This window comes from Suncus etruscus, chromosome 12, assembly GCF_024139225.1.
Source record: "Suncus etruscus isolate mSunEtr1 chromosome 12, mSunEtr1.pri.cur, whole genome shotgun sequence".
NCBI lineage: Eukaryota > Metazoa > Chordata > Mammalia > Eulipotyphla > Soricidae > Suncus > Suncus etruscus.
This window is the reverse complement of record NC_064859.1, coordinates 4,935,476-4,949,318: the sequence shown is the minus strand read 5'-3', so window position 1 is coordinate 4,949,318 and position 13,843 is coordinate 4,935,476. Positions and strand designations below refer to the sequence as shown.

General features: G+C 39.6%; 1 protein-coding gene across 3 annotated transcripts in view; it reads right to left on the bottom strand.

Moving 5' to 3' along the window:
* Window positions 1–13,843, bottom strand: part of STX7 (syntaxin 7) — a 53,041-nt gene that overhangs the window by 33,599 nt on the left and 5,599 nt on the right. The window contains exon 2 of one of the 3 annotated variants that reach the window (XM_049785219.1): window positions 5,171–5,326. In XM_049785219.1, the coding sequence (XP_049641176.1) occupies window positions 5,171–5,255 (85 nt within the window). In that variant the 5' untranslated portion in view covers window positions 5,256–5,326. Of the gene's footprint in view, window positions 1–5,170; window positions 5,327–13,843 lie in introns of those variants that run through there. The other 2 variants (XM_049785220.1, XM_049785222.1) reach the window with 2 other exon arrangements.

The following is a 13,843-nucleotide window of genomic DNA, read 5'->3' as shown; positions in this document are numbered from 1 at the left end:
ACTAAACAAGTAGTAGTTGTTCAACAATGACTAGTTGAAGAGATAAAGACAGACTATTTTTTTAAATTTAATTAATTTGAACCACTGTTCCTGGGATTGGACTCTTAATGACAAAAATGAGGAATATTTCACAAATTGTGCTGGTTACCTATTAAAGGGGTGAGAATATCCCCCCCCCACACACACACAGCTGAAAACCCACTTCTAACTTTTGACTCTCAATAGTTTATAGTCTGTTACTGCCAGAAACCTTATAGATATTATAAATCTATTTGGTATTATATACAATATAAATTGTGTCCTATACTGTATTCATATAAAGTAAGTTTGAGAAAAGTATATCATTTTTTAAAAATAAAACAATTATCCTGATTATTTTCACACTAAGGAGACTGAGGAGAAAGAGGACAAAGAGCTTCAAAAAACTCTGCTTATTAGAGAAACCTCATACAATTCAAACCTCTGGTTCAACTGTTTTTGAACTTCAACTGTTCAAGAATCAACTATTTTTCATTTCCAGCTACAAACTTAGCTATGAATGCAGAACTCTAGCCTAATTTCTCACTTCACATCTGGCTAATTAATTGATCTTTTTCTCAAGGCACAGGACTTGACTCAAATCACATCTCCCCCTTCAGTGCAAGTTCATTTACAATTTTGTTTTATGTATATTTACACCAATAATCATCTAATGACTCACTCTAACCTCCCTGCATCAGTCTTTCCTCATACTCTTCTCAGACTTCATTAATACATTTAGCTTTCCCAATACAATATATATCTGCCCTCTTCTCCTATTTGTTACCTGTAGATAAAGGTCCTCATTATCCTAATCTAGTATAAATGTCACATGAGAAGCCTGAGGCAGCACTTTTCAAACCAGCAGCAAGGAAACTATGAAAGGGAGACAACTCTCAGAATGTATCACATATTAATGCCTATGCAGCAGTTTCTTTTCTATTTTTTTTCCTTTTTTTTTCTTTTCTTCTCTTCTCTCTCTCCTCTCCTTCTTCCTCTCTCCTCTCTCCTCCCTCTCTCTCCCTCTCCCCCCCTCTCTCTCCTCTCTCTCGCTCTCTGTCTCATTTTAGACATGTTTCAGTATCAATTCCATCACCAGTGTCAACCTCCCTCCAACAATGTTCCTAGTATGGTATATGAATATTTAATGTAAAAAATCTCTATGCAGGGTAATTTTTCTTTCACATATCTATAAGCAGCAGAGAGTTTACTACAGAAAATTATCTGTCTTATTATACTATTCAAAAATGCTGAAGTCTGCATTGCCAGCAGGCATGAAATGTTCATAAGTCTTCCTCCAGGAAAAGTCATTCAATCCTGATTATTTTCCTAAGCAATTTAAATTAAATTGAAGAAAAGAAAAAACAAAACAAGAGATTCCAGTCGAAACTCCAGCAGAAAAGAGCTGGAGGAGGCAGAGCTAGGTAAAGCAAAGACTGGTGTCCTGGGATCAAGTAAAACCATCCTGAATTGACTATTCCTTGAGTTCCTGATATGGATAAGGAGGAAACTCTACAGTATTCACTTTCTTGCTTCTCTAAGAATAGCAAAAATAACCAAACAAATAAACAAAAAATCACCCTGAATCAGGCAAGGGCTATTTTATATACCTGTGATTGACAATACTTTATTTTAGAGTCACCCCTAAACTTAAGATTACTCCTGTTAAGCATATACCCTGCTCATGAATCGGGAGGATTAACATCATTAAAATGGCAATTCTCCGCAAGGCATTGTACAGAATTAATGCAATCCCTCTAAGGATACCCATAACATTCTTCAAAGAAGTGGATCAAACACTCCTGAAACTCTTCTGGAACAATAAACACCCAAGAATAGCCAGAGCAATCCTTGGGAAAAGGAATATGGAGGCATCACTTTTCCCAACTTTAAATTGTATTACAAAGCAAGTTATTAAAACAGCATGGTACTGGATTAAAGACAGACCCTCAGATCAGTGGAATAGACTATTCAGAGAATGCTTCCCAGATATACAATCCATTAATCTTTGATAAAGGGGAAAGAAAAGCAAAAAAAAAAAAAAGCAAGGAAAGCCTCTTCAACAAGTGGTATTGGGACAACTGGTCAGCCAATTGCAAAAAAAAAAAAAAAAAAAAACCCAAACTCAGACCTCCAGCTAACACCATGCACCAAGGTCAAATCTAAATTTAAAGACCTGGATATCAGATCTAAAACCATAAAGTATATAGAACAACACAGAGGTAAAACACTCCAGGACATTGAAACTAAAGGCATTTTCAAGGAAGAAACAGCACTCTCCAAACAAGTCAAAGCAGAGATACATAAATGGGACTGTATTAAGCTGAGAAGCTTCTGCACCTCAAAGAAAATAGTGCCCAGGATACAAGAGCCACCCACAAAATGGGAGAAACTATTTACCCAATATCCATCAGATAAGGGGGTAATATCTAACATCCACAAAGTACTGACAAGAAAAAAACATCTAACCCCATCAAAAAATGGGGAGAAGAAATGAACAGACACTTTGTCAAAGAAATACAAATGGCCAAAAGGCACATGAAAAAATGCTCCACATCCCTAATCATCATGGAGATGCAAATCAAAACAATAATTAGGTACCATCTCACACCACAGAGACTGGCACACATCACAAGAACAAGAATAATAAGTGCTGGCGGGAATATGGGGAGAAAGGAACTCTCACTCACTGCTGGTGAGAATACCTTTTAATCCAGCCCTTATGAAAAACAATATGTAAATTCCTCAAAAAAACGGAAATTAAGCTCCTATTGGATCTAGCTAAACCACTCCTAGGGATATACCCTAGGAACACAATGCAAAAATCCCTTCCTCACACCTATATTCATCGCATCATTTTTTACAATTGCCAGGCTCTGGAAACAGCCAAGATGCCCGTCAAAATATGAATGGCTAAAAAACCTGTGGTACATATACACAATGCAATCTTCAGGAGAAATGAAGTCATGAAATTTTTCTATACATGGATGTACATGGAATCTATTATGCTGAGTGAAATTAGTCAGAGGAAGAATGAGAGACACAGAATAGTCTCACTCATTTATGCGTTTTAAGAAAAATTAAAGATATTGAAATAATTCCCAGAGATGAGGGGCGGAAGGACTGACTCAAGATATGAAGCTCACCACAAAGAGTGGTGAGTGCAGTTAGAGAAATAACTATGCTGAGAACTATCATAACAATGTCAGTGAATGAGGGATGTAGAAGGCCTGTCTCAAACACAGGAGGGGGGGGAGAAAAGGGGGATTTGGTGATGGGATAGTAAAGGGGAGTGTTCTTGTTATGACTGAAACCCACTACAATTAAGTTTGTAATCAGTGTTTAAATAAAGAAATTATTTAATAAAAAAATTACTCCTGTTGCCTTCTAAACATACTGACAACTTATGTATACCATTTAAGAGAGATTAATAATTGCTATAAAGTTAATGATTAGATATGAAAATTTCTGTCACCTAAAAACATTATTTCAGCAGTATGTTAACTAATACATTGTGGTCAAGAGAATTGCTTTGACAAACCAGGTTAAGAAATACAATTTTAGGGGCCAGAGTGATAGCACAGCAGTAAGGCAAACGGCCTTGCAAACGGCCAATACAGGATGAACCCCGGTTCGAATCCTGGCATCCCATATGGTCCCCCTAGCCAGCTAGGATCGACCTCTAAGCACAGGGTCAGGAGTAACCCCTAAGCACTACCAGGTGTTACTCCCCACCAAAATACAATTTTATTAGCATACTTGCAATAGCTCGACAAGATCGTTAGAGGGGCCCAAGTATATGATTAGCTATGATGAAAGAATAAAAACGTCCAAAGTTTTTAGGCTCAAATTTTCTACATGCCTTTTTGACATTGGTCTACTAGGATCCTGACTTTGAGAGAAATAACAAAGGATAATTTGTAGGAAATTTAGACAGTTAAACTCTTTATCTTTTTTTAAAAAGATTAAACTTAGGTTTGTCCCTAATTCTTAGCAATGTACCAAGTATAACAGGCAAATGTACCCTTACAAAACTCAACCAAATAATATTCAGTTAAATTTCTTTTTTTCGTTTTTGTTTCTTTTGTTTTTGGGTCACACACGGCAGCGCTCAAGGGTTCCTCCTAGCTCTATGCTCAGAAATTGCTCCTGACAGGCTCAGGGGACCATATGGGATGCCGGGATTTGAATCACCAACCTTTTGCATGAAAGGCAAATGCCTTACCTCCATGCTATCTCTCCGGCCCCCAAATTTCATTATTTTTAATAACCATAAATAAATGCTCTTTCAATTCTAAATCGAAAAGATTTTGTCAACAAGGGTTCATTAACATCTAATATCAGTAGTTTAAAAACAAATATAAGAAACTACCATTTAAAATCTTTATTTCATGAATGAAATTATGCAGTTGAAGATTTAGACACCCTACTAAAGTAACTTTAACTTCCTTTTTTTAAATTTATTTTGGGGCTACACCTGGCAGCGCTCAGGGGTTACTCCTGGCTCTGTGCTCAGAAATTGCCCCTGGCAAGATTGGGGGTCCAAATGGGATGCTGGGGATAGAACCCAGGTCCGTTCCAGGTAGATTATGTGCAAGGCAAATACTCAACCACTGTGCTATTGCTCTGACCTCAACTGTTAACTTCTTACATAATTTTTATATTCACTTGAAAGAGTTCTAACCTGTTCAAAACTTCTTTTTTCTTTTCTGGACTTTTTGTTTTTGCCTTTTGGGCCACACCAATGACGCACCTGGCTATGCACTCAGAAATTGCTCCTGACTTGGGGAACCACATGAGACGCTGGGGGATCGAACTACAGTCCATCCTAGGTTAGCTCATGCAAGGAAACACCATACCGCTTGTGCCACTGCTCCAGCCCTCTTATTTGGTGTTTTAATTTTGCTGTTTTGGGCCTTACTAGGTGAAGCTCTGAGGCTATTCCAGACTCTGTGCTCAGGAGTGATCCTGAGCAGTACTCAGAGGACCCATATGGTATGGGGACAGGCAATGTATTCCTCTCCAGTGCCTCAAACCTCTTCTTTAAAAAACGTGTTTCTTTTATCATTATAAAATCTTGACATTTATGAACTTGTGTCAAATTTAACTATGAACAGAAAACAAAGAGTGAAATCAACTTAAAACGACTCACAACATTGAGTGATCTTTTGGATGTTGGAAGAGATCCGCTGGGCCAGCCGGGCAGGGTCACCACCAATTCCTGGAGTATAAGACATGGCTGGTTTGCTTAGTCAATAATTTCATCAGATGCCGGTGAACTGTGATGTTTTCTAAGCAATCACCTAAACTGCATAAAAGATAATCATATAATTATACTTTTAAAAATACTGTTTTCCCTTTTTTAAATTATCAATTTAGGAAATTACATATACTATAACATAAAACTTTAAATTTTAAATAAGGGATACAGCAAGCAAAACTCATGTCTAGCAACATGAGAACATAGAAACATGTTAACTAAATGTTCATGTTTTACATTCAGTCTCAAGGCTGTGTTTTATTTTCTCTCCCAGGGAATGAGTTGCTGAGTATCACTGTACACGATTTGAACTGATCATAGACTTTGTCTTAGACTCGCAGGGGCCAAGAAGTCGTGACCCGCGGGCTGCAAACGGCCCTCCATACAACATTTTGTGGCTCTGCCCTAGAGGAATCTTTTGTTTTGTTTTGTTTTGTTTTAGTTGTTTGGGTCACACCCCCCAATGTTCAAGGCTTACTACTGACTTTGCACTCACGGATCACCCCGACTTTGCCTCCTGCGGCTCGCAGGTAAATTGAGTTGAGATCCCTGTTAGAGTACCGTATTTTTTTTTTTCCGGCGTATAAGACGACTTTTGAAACAAAAAAAGTCAACCGAAAATCGGGGGTCGTCTTATACGCTGAGTATATCCCGAAAAATGTTTCAATATGCCACTAAACGAAAATTGTCTGAATATTGCCACAAACGAACTTTTCAACTCGATCCTGCACCAATCACTGCAAGGCTGCTCGGACTGCCCCTCTGACTCACCCAATCCAAGCAGGCTTTTGATGCATGCAAATGAGACAATGTTCTGCACCAATCACTGCAAGGCTGCTCAGACCGCCCCTATGACTCGCCCAATCCAAGCAGGCTTTTTATGCATGCAAATGAGACAATGTTCTGCACCAATCACTGCAAGGCTGCTCGGACCACCTCTCTAACTCAGCCAATCCAAGCAGGCTTTTGATGCATGCAAATTAGACACTGTTCTGCACCAATTACTGCAAAGCTGCTCGGACTGCCTCTCTGACTCAGCCAATCCAAGCAGGCTTTTTTGCATGCAAATTAGACACTGTTCTGCACCAATCACTGCAAGGCTCCTCGGAAGCCTCTCTAACTCAGCCAATCCAAGCAGGCTTTTTATGCATGCAAATAAGACAATGTTCTGGACCTTATCTACACTGTCAAAAGCCTGCTCAGATTGGCCAGAGCCAGAGAGGAAGTCTATGACAGTATAACCTCTGAAGCTTTGCTTGTTGTGATTGGCTCACTGTGGTACATACAGTCGCAGCATAGGAACGTTCTGTCTGATACAGCAAATAGAGGCCTAAACCTGTGTTTTAACTGCAAAATTGGGGGGTTGTCTTATATGCCCAGTCGTCTTATACGCCGGAAAATACGGTAAATACAAAGCAGATATACAATGAGGACTAAAAACTGTTTACCTTTCTTTACACAATACCAAAGACTACTCCTGGCACAGAAAAAGCATTTATTAAATCAAACACAGATTTTAGGATATTCTCAGAAATTGTTATATATAACATAACACACTAGGCTCATAAGAATCATAAAATTACTGGAATTTTCATTTTATGGAGAAAGAAGATCAAATTTAAAAAAGAAGAGTTGATAGAGAAAAAAAGAACATCATAAAATGCTCATCATTACTTCCTGACACAACAGGAATAACTCTTTTCTCCTAAAAGTCAGCAGTGAATAGTACTACTAAGGGAGAGGTATGATGAAGCTCTTTTCTTTTTCAATCCACACCATGGGAAATAAAAAGGCATATTCTAATATTTAATCCTGCACTACAACACAAAACACTTCGACTAATACTACATCTATCACTCAGTATGTAGTGAATACTAAAAAGTTACAGTCGATTTGTAAGCTGACTCTTCTTAGACTGAATTCCTTATATGCCTTTAAAGCATTAAATGTGTTAATGCCTTATAAGCATTAAACTGTGCTTGAAGAATTACAAACAAGCAGATAACATATATGTTAAAGCAAGTGTATATTTATGTAAGCAAAGTTAATAATGTGAGGCAGCATTAAAATATAAAAGCAAATAATGGGACCAATCTCTGTTGGATCTCTGTTGGTGGAGGTGCGTGAAGAAAGGAACTGTTGGTGGGAATGCTGCCTGGTCCAACCCCTATGGAAAATGGTATGGAGGGCTCTCCCTAAACTCAAAATTGAGCTGCCATATGACTCAGCAATCCATCTCTTGGGTATCTACCCCCAGGACCAAAATACATTCATCCAAAAGTATGTATGCACATCTCTATTCATTGCAGCACTCAGTACAATAGCCAACACTTGGAATCAACCTAGATGCCCAACAACAGATGAGTAGATAATGAAGATGTGGTACAAATACACAATGGAATACTACATAGCAGTAAAAATGATACAATCATGCAATTCATAACAACATGGATGGAGCTGGAAAATATTATGTTAAATGAAGTAAACCAGATGAAGGACAAACACAGAATGATATCACTTAAATGTGGTAGAGTAACTGCAGGAAGAAACACAATGGTCTGAATAGTAGATACTCTGAACACTGCAGGTTCCAGGGTATAGCAAGGAGAAGTGATCAAGTCAAGTGGAAGACGAAGCACAAAGCCTAGACTCTCTATAAAGAAACTTGCAACACAGAAACAGCTGTTCAAATCAAACAGGAGGTCAATCAACCTCTCACTACAAAGGCCTATAATAATGTTCTAATCTTTTGTTTGTTTTTGGGCCACATCCCGTGAAGCTCAGAGGTTGCTCCTGGCTATGTGCTCAGAAATCGTTCCTAGCTCAGGGGACCATATGGGATGCTGGGGATGGAACCCAGGTCCATCCTGGGTCAGCTAGCTGCATGCAAGACAAATGCCCTACTGCTGTGCTATTGTTATGGCCCCTGTTCTAATCTTTTTATCCACAGAATAAAGTGCAGTATATGATTGGATGTCAGGGACTCCTGCTGCAGTGCTCACTATCAGTATATTTTAGTGCCCTAATTTTATTATGTATAAAATAACTCTTCAACTTCTTTGTCCACAGAGGTTCTTGGAGATAACAGGTTGGACACCCTACCTTTCAAATCAGTGCTCTAACACAATAGACTCCATGTATATGGAGTGCTCACTATGACAATGCCTTGATAAACTACTCCAATTTACCCATTTCCTTTTGAATATGTTTTCTACTATGACCTACAGCGTATGACCATGGTGATCACTGAAAATAGGCAACTGCACACCATAAATTACAGGTCCCACTCATTTAGCATGTTTTTGCAAAATATTATTTATCCCTTCTATTTTTCCTTCATTTTTTAAATATTTTTATTTTTATTTATCTTTTTTATCCTTCTTCAATTCAAGCTGTTACTATTATATCATAATGCCCACGCTGTCAGTTTCCTTTCAGGAAAGGAACCTCAATGCACATGACACGTTAGATAATATTACATAGGGTAGACTCCTCTTATAGTGCTCACTACCATATTGCTTACTTAGTACTCTAGATGTGAAAATTATATTTATCCTAAGATGCTCCGTGCAGACTAACCCCAAAAGCTTAATATAGCAAAGTTCACCCCTGCCTTTGATGAAGTGACTAGAAATTGGAAATCCTTTCCCCTTTGATGTGCTGGCCCAATACCTACCTTCCTTCCTTCCTCCCTCTTTCTTCTTTCCTTCCTTTGTTTTCTTTCTTCTTTCCTTCCTTCCTCCTTCCTTCCTGCCTTCCTTCTCTCTCCCTCCTTTCATTCCTTCTCTCTTTTTCTTCTTTAACGCTTCTTCTTTCTTTTAATCTATTTTTATTTACTTTTTCTTAATTCAAAAAAATTTTTTTCGGCCACACCCGGTGACACTCGAGTCACTTCTGGTTATGCGCTCAGAAATCACTACTGGCTTGGGGGACAATATGAGATGCCAGGGGATCGAACCGCAGCTTGTCCTAGGCTAACGTGTGCAAGGTAGATAGACACCTTACCGGTTAGCTCCACAGCTCGGCCCCAATTCAATGATTTTTTTAAGCACTCTGACTAACCCTATAAGGGTCAGGCCTCCAACTATAACATGGGGTGGCGAACAAGTTCGACACAAAGAGCCAAATTTTAAACTGTGAGAGTCAGAGACCCACACTACGCAGTGACCTGCCAAAACAGACAAACACTCATACAAAAGCATATAATTTTAACAATAATATATTAAACACATATTGCATTTTGCCATTTTGAGTGAGGGTCAAAATCCTGCAGTGACGGTGAGGGTGTGCTGTGTCCTCCACACTAAGAACTCACGGCAAGATGTGACCCAACATGTGACACACGGGTTCCCTTGCTCGCTGGCCCGTGCAGTTGTTTCCGAGGGATGAGAGATGGGACTACGCGCTCAGAGATCTCTCCTCAGAGGTCCCTCCTCAGAAGCAGCAGAGCAAAATCCAAACTTGGCAAAGAGCCACAGTATACAAAATAATGATAAGAGGCAAAGAGCCACATTCATTTTGGCCCGGAGCCGCATGCGGCTCGAGAGCTGCGTGTTCACCACCCCTGATCTATAACCTCTGAATAGTTCTCTAATGTCTGTCTATAAGTGGCCATGAGTTTCTATGCAGTAGACTCTCTGTTTGCCTAATCTATATAAGCAATTCATGCCTATATTGTATATAGCCCATTATATATTATCTCTCCTCCACATGTATGCGCACACACACACACACCACACACACACACACACACACACGCACGCACAAACCCCATTCAGAACTCCTCCGATCCTCTCACCCCCTCAATCCTGATATGTTATCTCTTCCTATTTAACCCCCTTTACCCTCAATTCTTTTTTTTTTTTTTTTTTTTTTTTTGGTTTTTGGGCCACACCTGGCGGTGCTCAGCGGTTACTCCTGGCCATCTGCTCAGAAATAGCTCCTGGCAGACACGGGGGACCATATGGGACACCGGGATTCGAACCAACCACCTTAGGTCCTGGATTGGCTGCTTGCAAGGCAAACACCACTATGCTATCTCTCCGGGCCCTACCCTCAATGCTTAACTCCTTAAAAACCAAGACTGTCTCCCTGCTCCAATAAACTGCCACCCGGCTCCCAAAGAGAAAGGATACCCTCTCAGCCCCGCATCTCTCAAACAGGCAAGAAGCTGCAATCACTACTGCTGTTGACTCATTCCATCCGGCCCTTTTTTTCCCACCTCTACTCAGTGTGAACTGTGGAATCCTACTGGGCTATGCTCCTGAGGGACCCCCGCTCAAGGAGACTACCTGATCCCTGACAGGTGACCCATTTCTCAGACTCAATGAGAGAGGTGGTGTGAGATGAAAGTCAGGATCTCATCCCCCCAACAAGACTATCTCAAAAGACTTATTGGGGATATATATTTTTCTTTGAATGTTTAATTCCTTAATAGTTCTACCTCTTAAGAGTTTTTATTTCCAAATGTAACGGTAGCTACCTCCATCCCTTTATTGTTGTTGTCTTTTGTTTTCCTGTTTGTTTTGGTTCTGCTTAGTGCTAATTTCTAATAGAAAAGACTTGCTTGGGGGCGGGGAAAAAAAAAAAGACTTGCTTGGGATAAAAGCTCAGGTCAAAACCAGGGCACAGAGATTGTATAGTTTGTCATTTTTACCCCCAGATGCAACAAAAATATAATATGGCATTGTTCTTTTTTGTATAGACACACTAAAATGGAGAAATCTTAAATATAGAAACAAGTTCTTATCTACTAGGGATAAGAACCCATAAATTTTATAATACAGGGGTGCCTTCTACCCGGACTCAACTTAGACCTAATAAGATCAACCGACCAACACCAAACCCCATATCCCAATGTTAGAACAGACTCAGTTCCCTGCAGCACCACCAAGAATTAAACTCTCCCCAGGGAAGTCTCTAATACCACTCTGGCATAATTTGCCCATAATTGCATAATTTCCTGTCAATGAAAAAAGAAATAGCAACAACTTGATCTAAGGGCAAGATACCCTACCTCATTACCTAATGGTGAGATGAAATCAAAAACCCTCTGTCCTTTGATCTGTGCAAAAACCAAGAGCACTAAACACAGAAGACAGACTACAACAACTGTGACTGAACACAACACAACATCTGGAACCATAAAAACTCTGTCCTCAACCTCATCCTAGAATCTGCAAAAACCTGAAGTTTTATGGTGTGTGTGTGTGTGTGTGTGTGTGTGTGTGTGTGTGTGTGTGTGTGTGTGTGTGTGTGTGTGTGTGTGTGTAGGGGGAGAGATAGAGATAGTAAATAGGACGGGGTGTGTGTGTGTGTGTGTAGGGGGAGAGAGTAAATAGGACGGGGTTCTTGCCTTGCACTCATCCTTCTTGGGCCAATCCTTAGCACCCGTATAGTCCCCCAAACCAGTCAGGAGTGATTCCTGAGCACAGAACCACAGAACCAGGAGTATGTCCTGAGCAGAGCAGAGAGTGGCAAAAAATAAACCTTCTAAAGAAAAGAAATAGAGCTTTAATGGGTTACAATGCATATATCATACTTCTAAAGCAATGATGTTTAAAGATATTTACAAAGTTGTGCAACTAAGATCACTTTAGAACATCTCATTATAGCCCCCAATAAAGCCATCTACTCCCACTGGCGGTCACTACTCATTTCTTCCTAATCTGCCCATCTATAAACTGTCTCTAGTCACATGTCTTAATAGTTTTCCATTTCTGTAAAGTTAGTGTACAAAGAATCATGTATGTTTTGTGACTACTTGGAATGTTTTCAAGATCTATCCATATTGTATAGATATTATACTCATAATGAATAGTGTTACTATTCATTCTTTTTCTGTTACATTATTCCAAATAATATTCCACTGTGCACAAAGAAATTTTCTTCTGACTCATTTTCCTTTTTCCTTTCAAAGTTATCTCTAGAAAAAATGGCTCCCAATTACCACAATATATTAAATAAGAAAATGTTCCTTTCTCTTATTTATGGCTACTCTTATGGGAAGCTCTTCCATGAAACTAAAAATATGTCTAGCCTTCATGTTTCAAATCATAGATTATCTACATTAATGCTACATTTTTTAGTGTTGTTTGGGGGGCCACGCTAGCTAAAGGCTACTCCCAGATCTGAACTCAGGTTTTCCCTAGCAGTGCTTAAGATTCATAAAGTGCTAGGGATCAATCCCAGGCTTCTGGTATGCAACACATACACTCCGTTTTTGACTTTTCTCTGGTTCTACATTAATTCAGTTAGCTATTTAGTAGTGCCATGTATTTCAAGCTAAAGGAACCTGCCAACTACATTTTTAGTTGCCATATGTGCTAACAACTAGTAATCTCTACCATGTGCAAAATACTTAAATTTGTGACTGCTGCCAGGGTCGAAATGAGATCATGCACATCCAGGACCACAAATATTTCCAAGTTACACAAAAGACTATGATTTGCCCTTGTACCTCAGGGCAGGCACTAACACTTCATGACAATAGCACCTGCATTAGAAACACTTGATTGCCTGTGTCTTCTATTGCCTGATATTAGGGATACAAAGATTGATCTTGTCAACTTGAATTCAGTATTGTAGCAGTTCCAAAAGCCTTCAAAACGCAGTCAAACCGTCTTACTGTGTTCTTCCTTTAAAAAGAATTGGGTATTTTTTAGGCACCATCGTTTACAAAACACTTACTGGCAGTTTCTTAAAAGTATTCCAGCACCACTTTCCACCAGTGTCTGTTTCCCTCCACCACTGGACCAGAGCCCTAGCCACTAGCAACAAGCTCCCTATGGTAACTTTCTACTGACAACCAGTTCAGTTTTGGTTGACTTTAGGCATGTCACTCCCTTACTATGTTTCTTTATATCACACACATAAGGGAGATCATTCTGTGTCTGTCTCTCTCCTTCTCTTAACTTCACTCAGTATGATATGCTCCAGATCTGTCTACATCAGCGGTCTCAAACTCGCGGCCCGAAGGCAGTTTGCGGCCCTCCGTACATTTTGTAGCCCGCGGCCGGCCTTCAAATATCGAATAATCGAATAATAGCAATAAAAATCGCATTAGTAAGAAAAAAATCACATTAAACATTCGCATACCCCGAGCAGTTCCATTCGGGGTATGCAAATATTTAATATGATTTTTTGCGATTTTTTTCTTACTAATGCGATTTTTTGTTGTGAATATTCGGTAAGCAAAATCCCTTATGTGGCCCTGCCTCACCCCGACTTTGCCTCCTGTGGCCCCCAGGCAAATTGAGTTTGAGACCCCTGGTCTACATAGAAAAAGAATGATTTCATCTTTTCTTAAAACCAAGTATTGGGGCCGGAGCGGTGGCACAGGCAGTAGGGCATTTGCCTTACACGTGCTAACTTAAAATAGACGGTGGTTTGATCCCCCAGCATCCCATATGGTCCCCAAAGCCAGGGGCAATTTCTGAGTACATAACCAGGAGTAACCCCTGAGCGTCACCGGTATGGTCCAAAAACCAAAATCAAACAAAGAAACAAAAAAAAACCCAAGTACTATTATGTATATGTGTGTGTGTGTGTGTGTGTGTGTGTGTG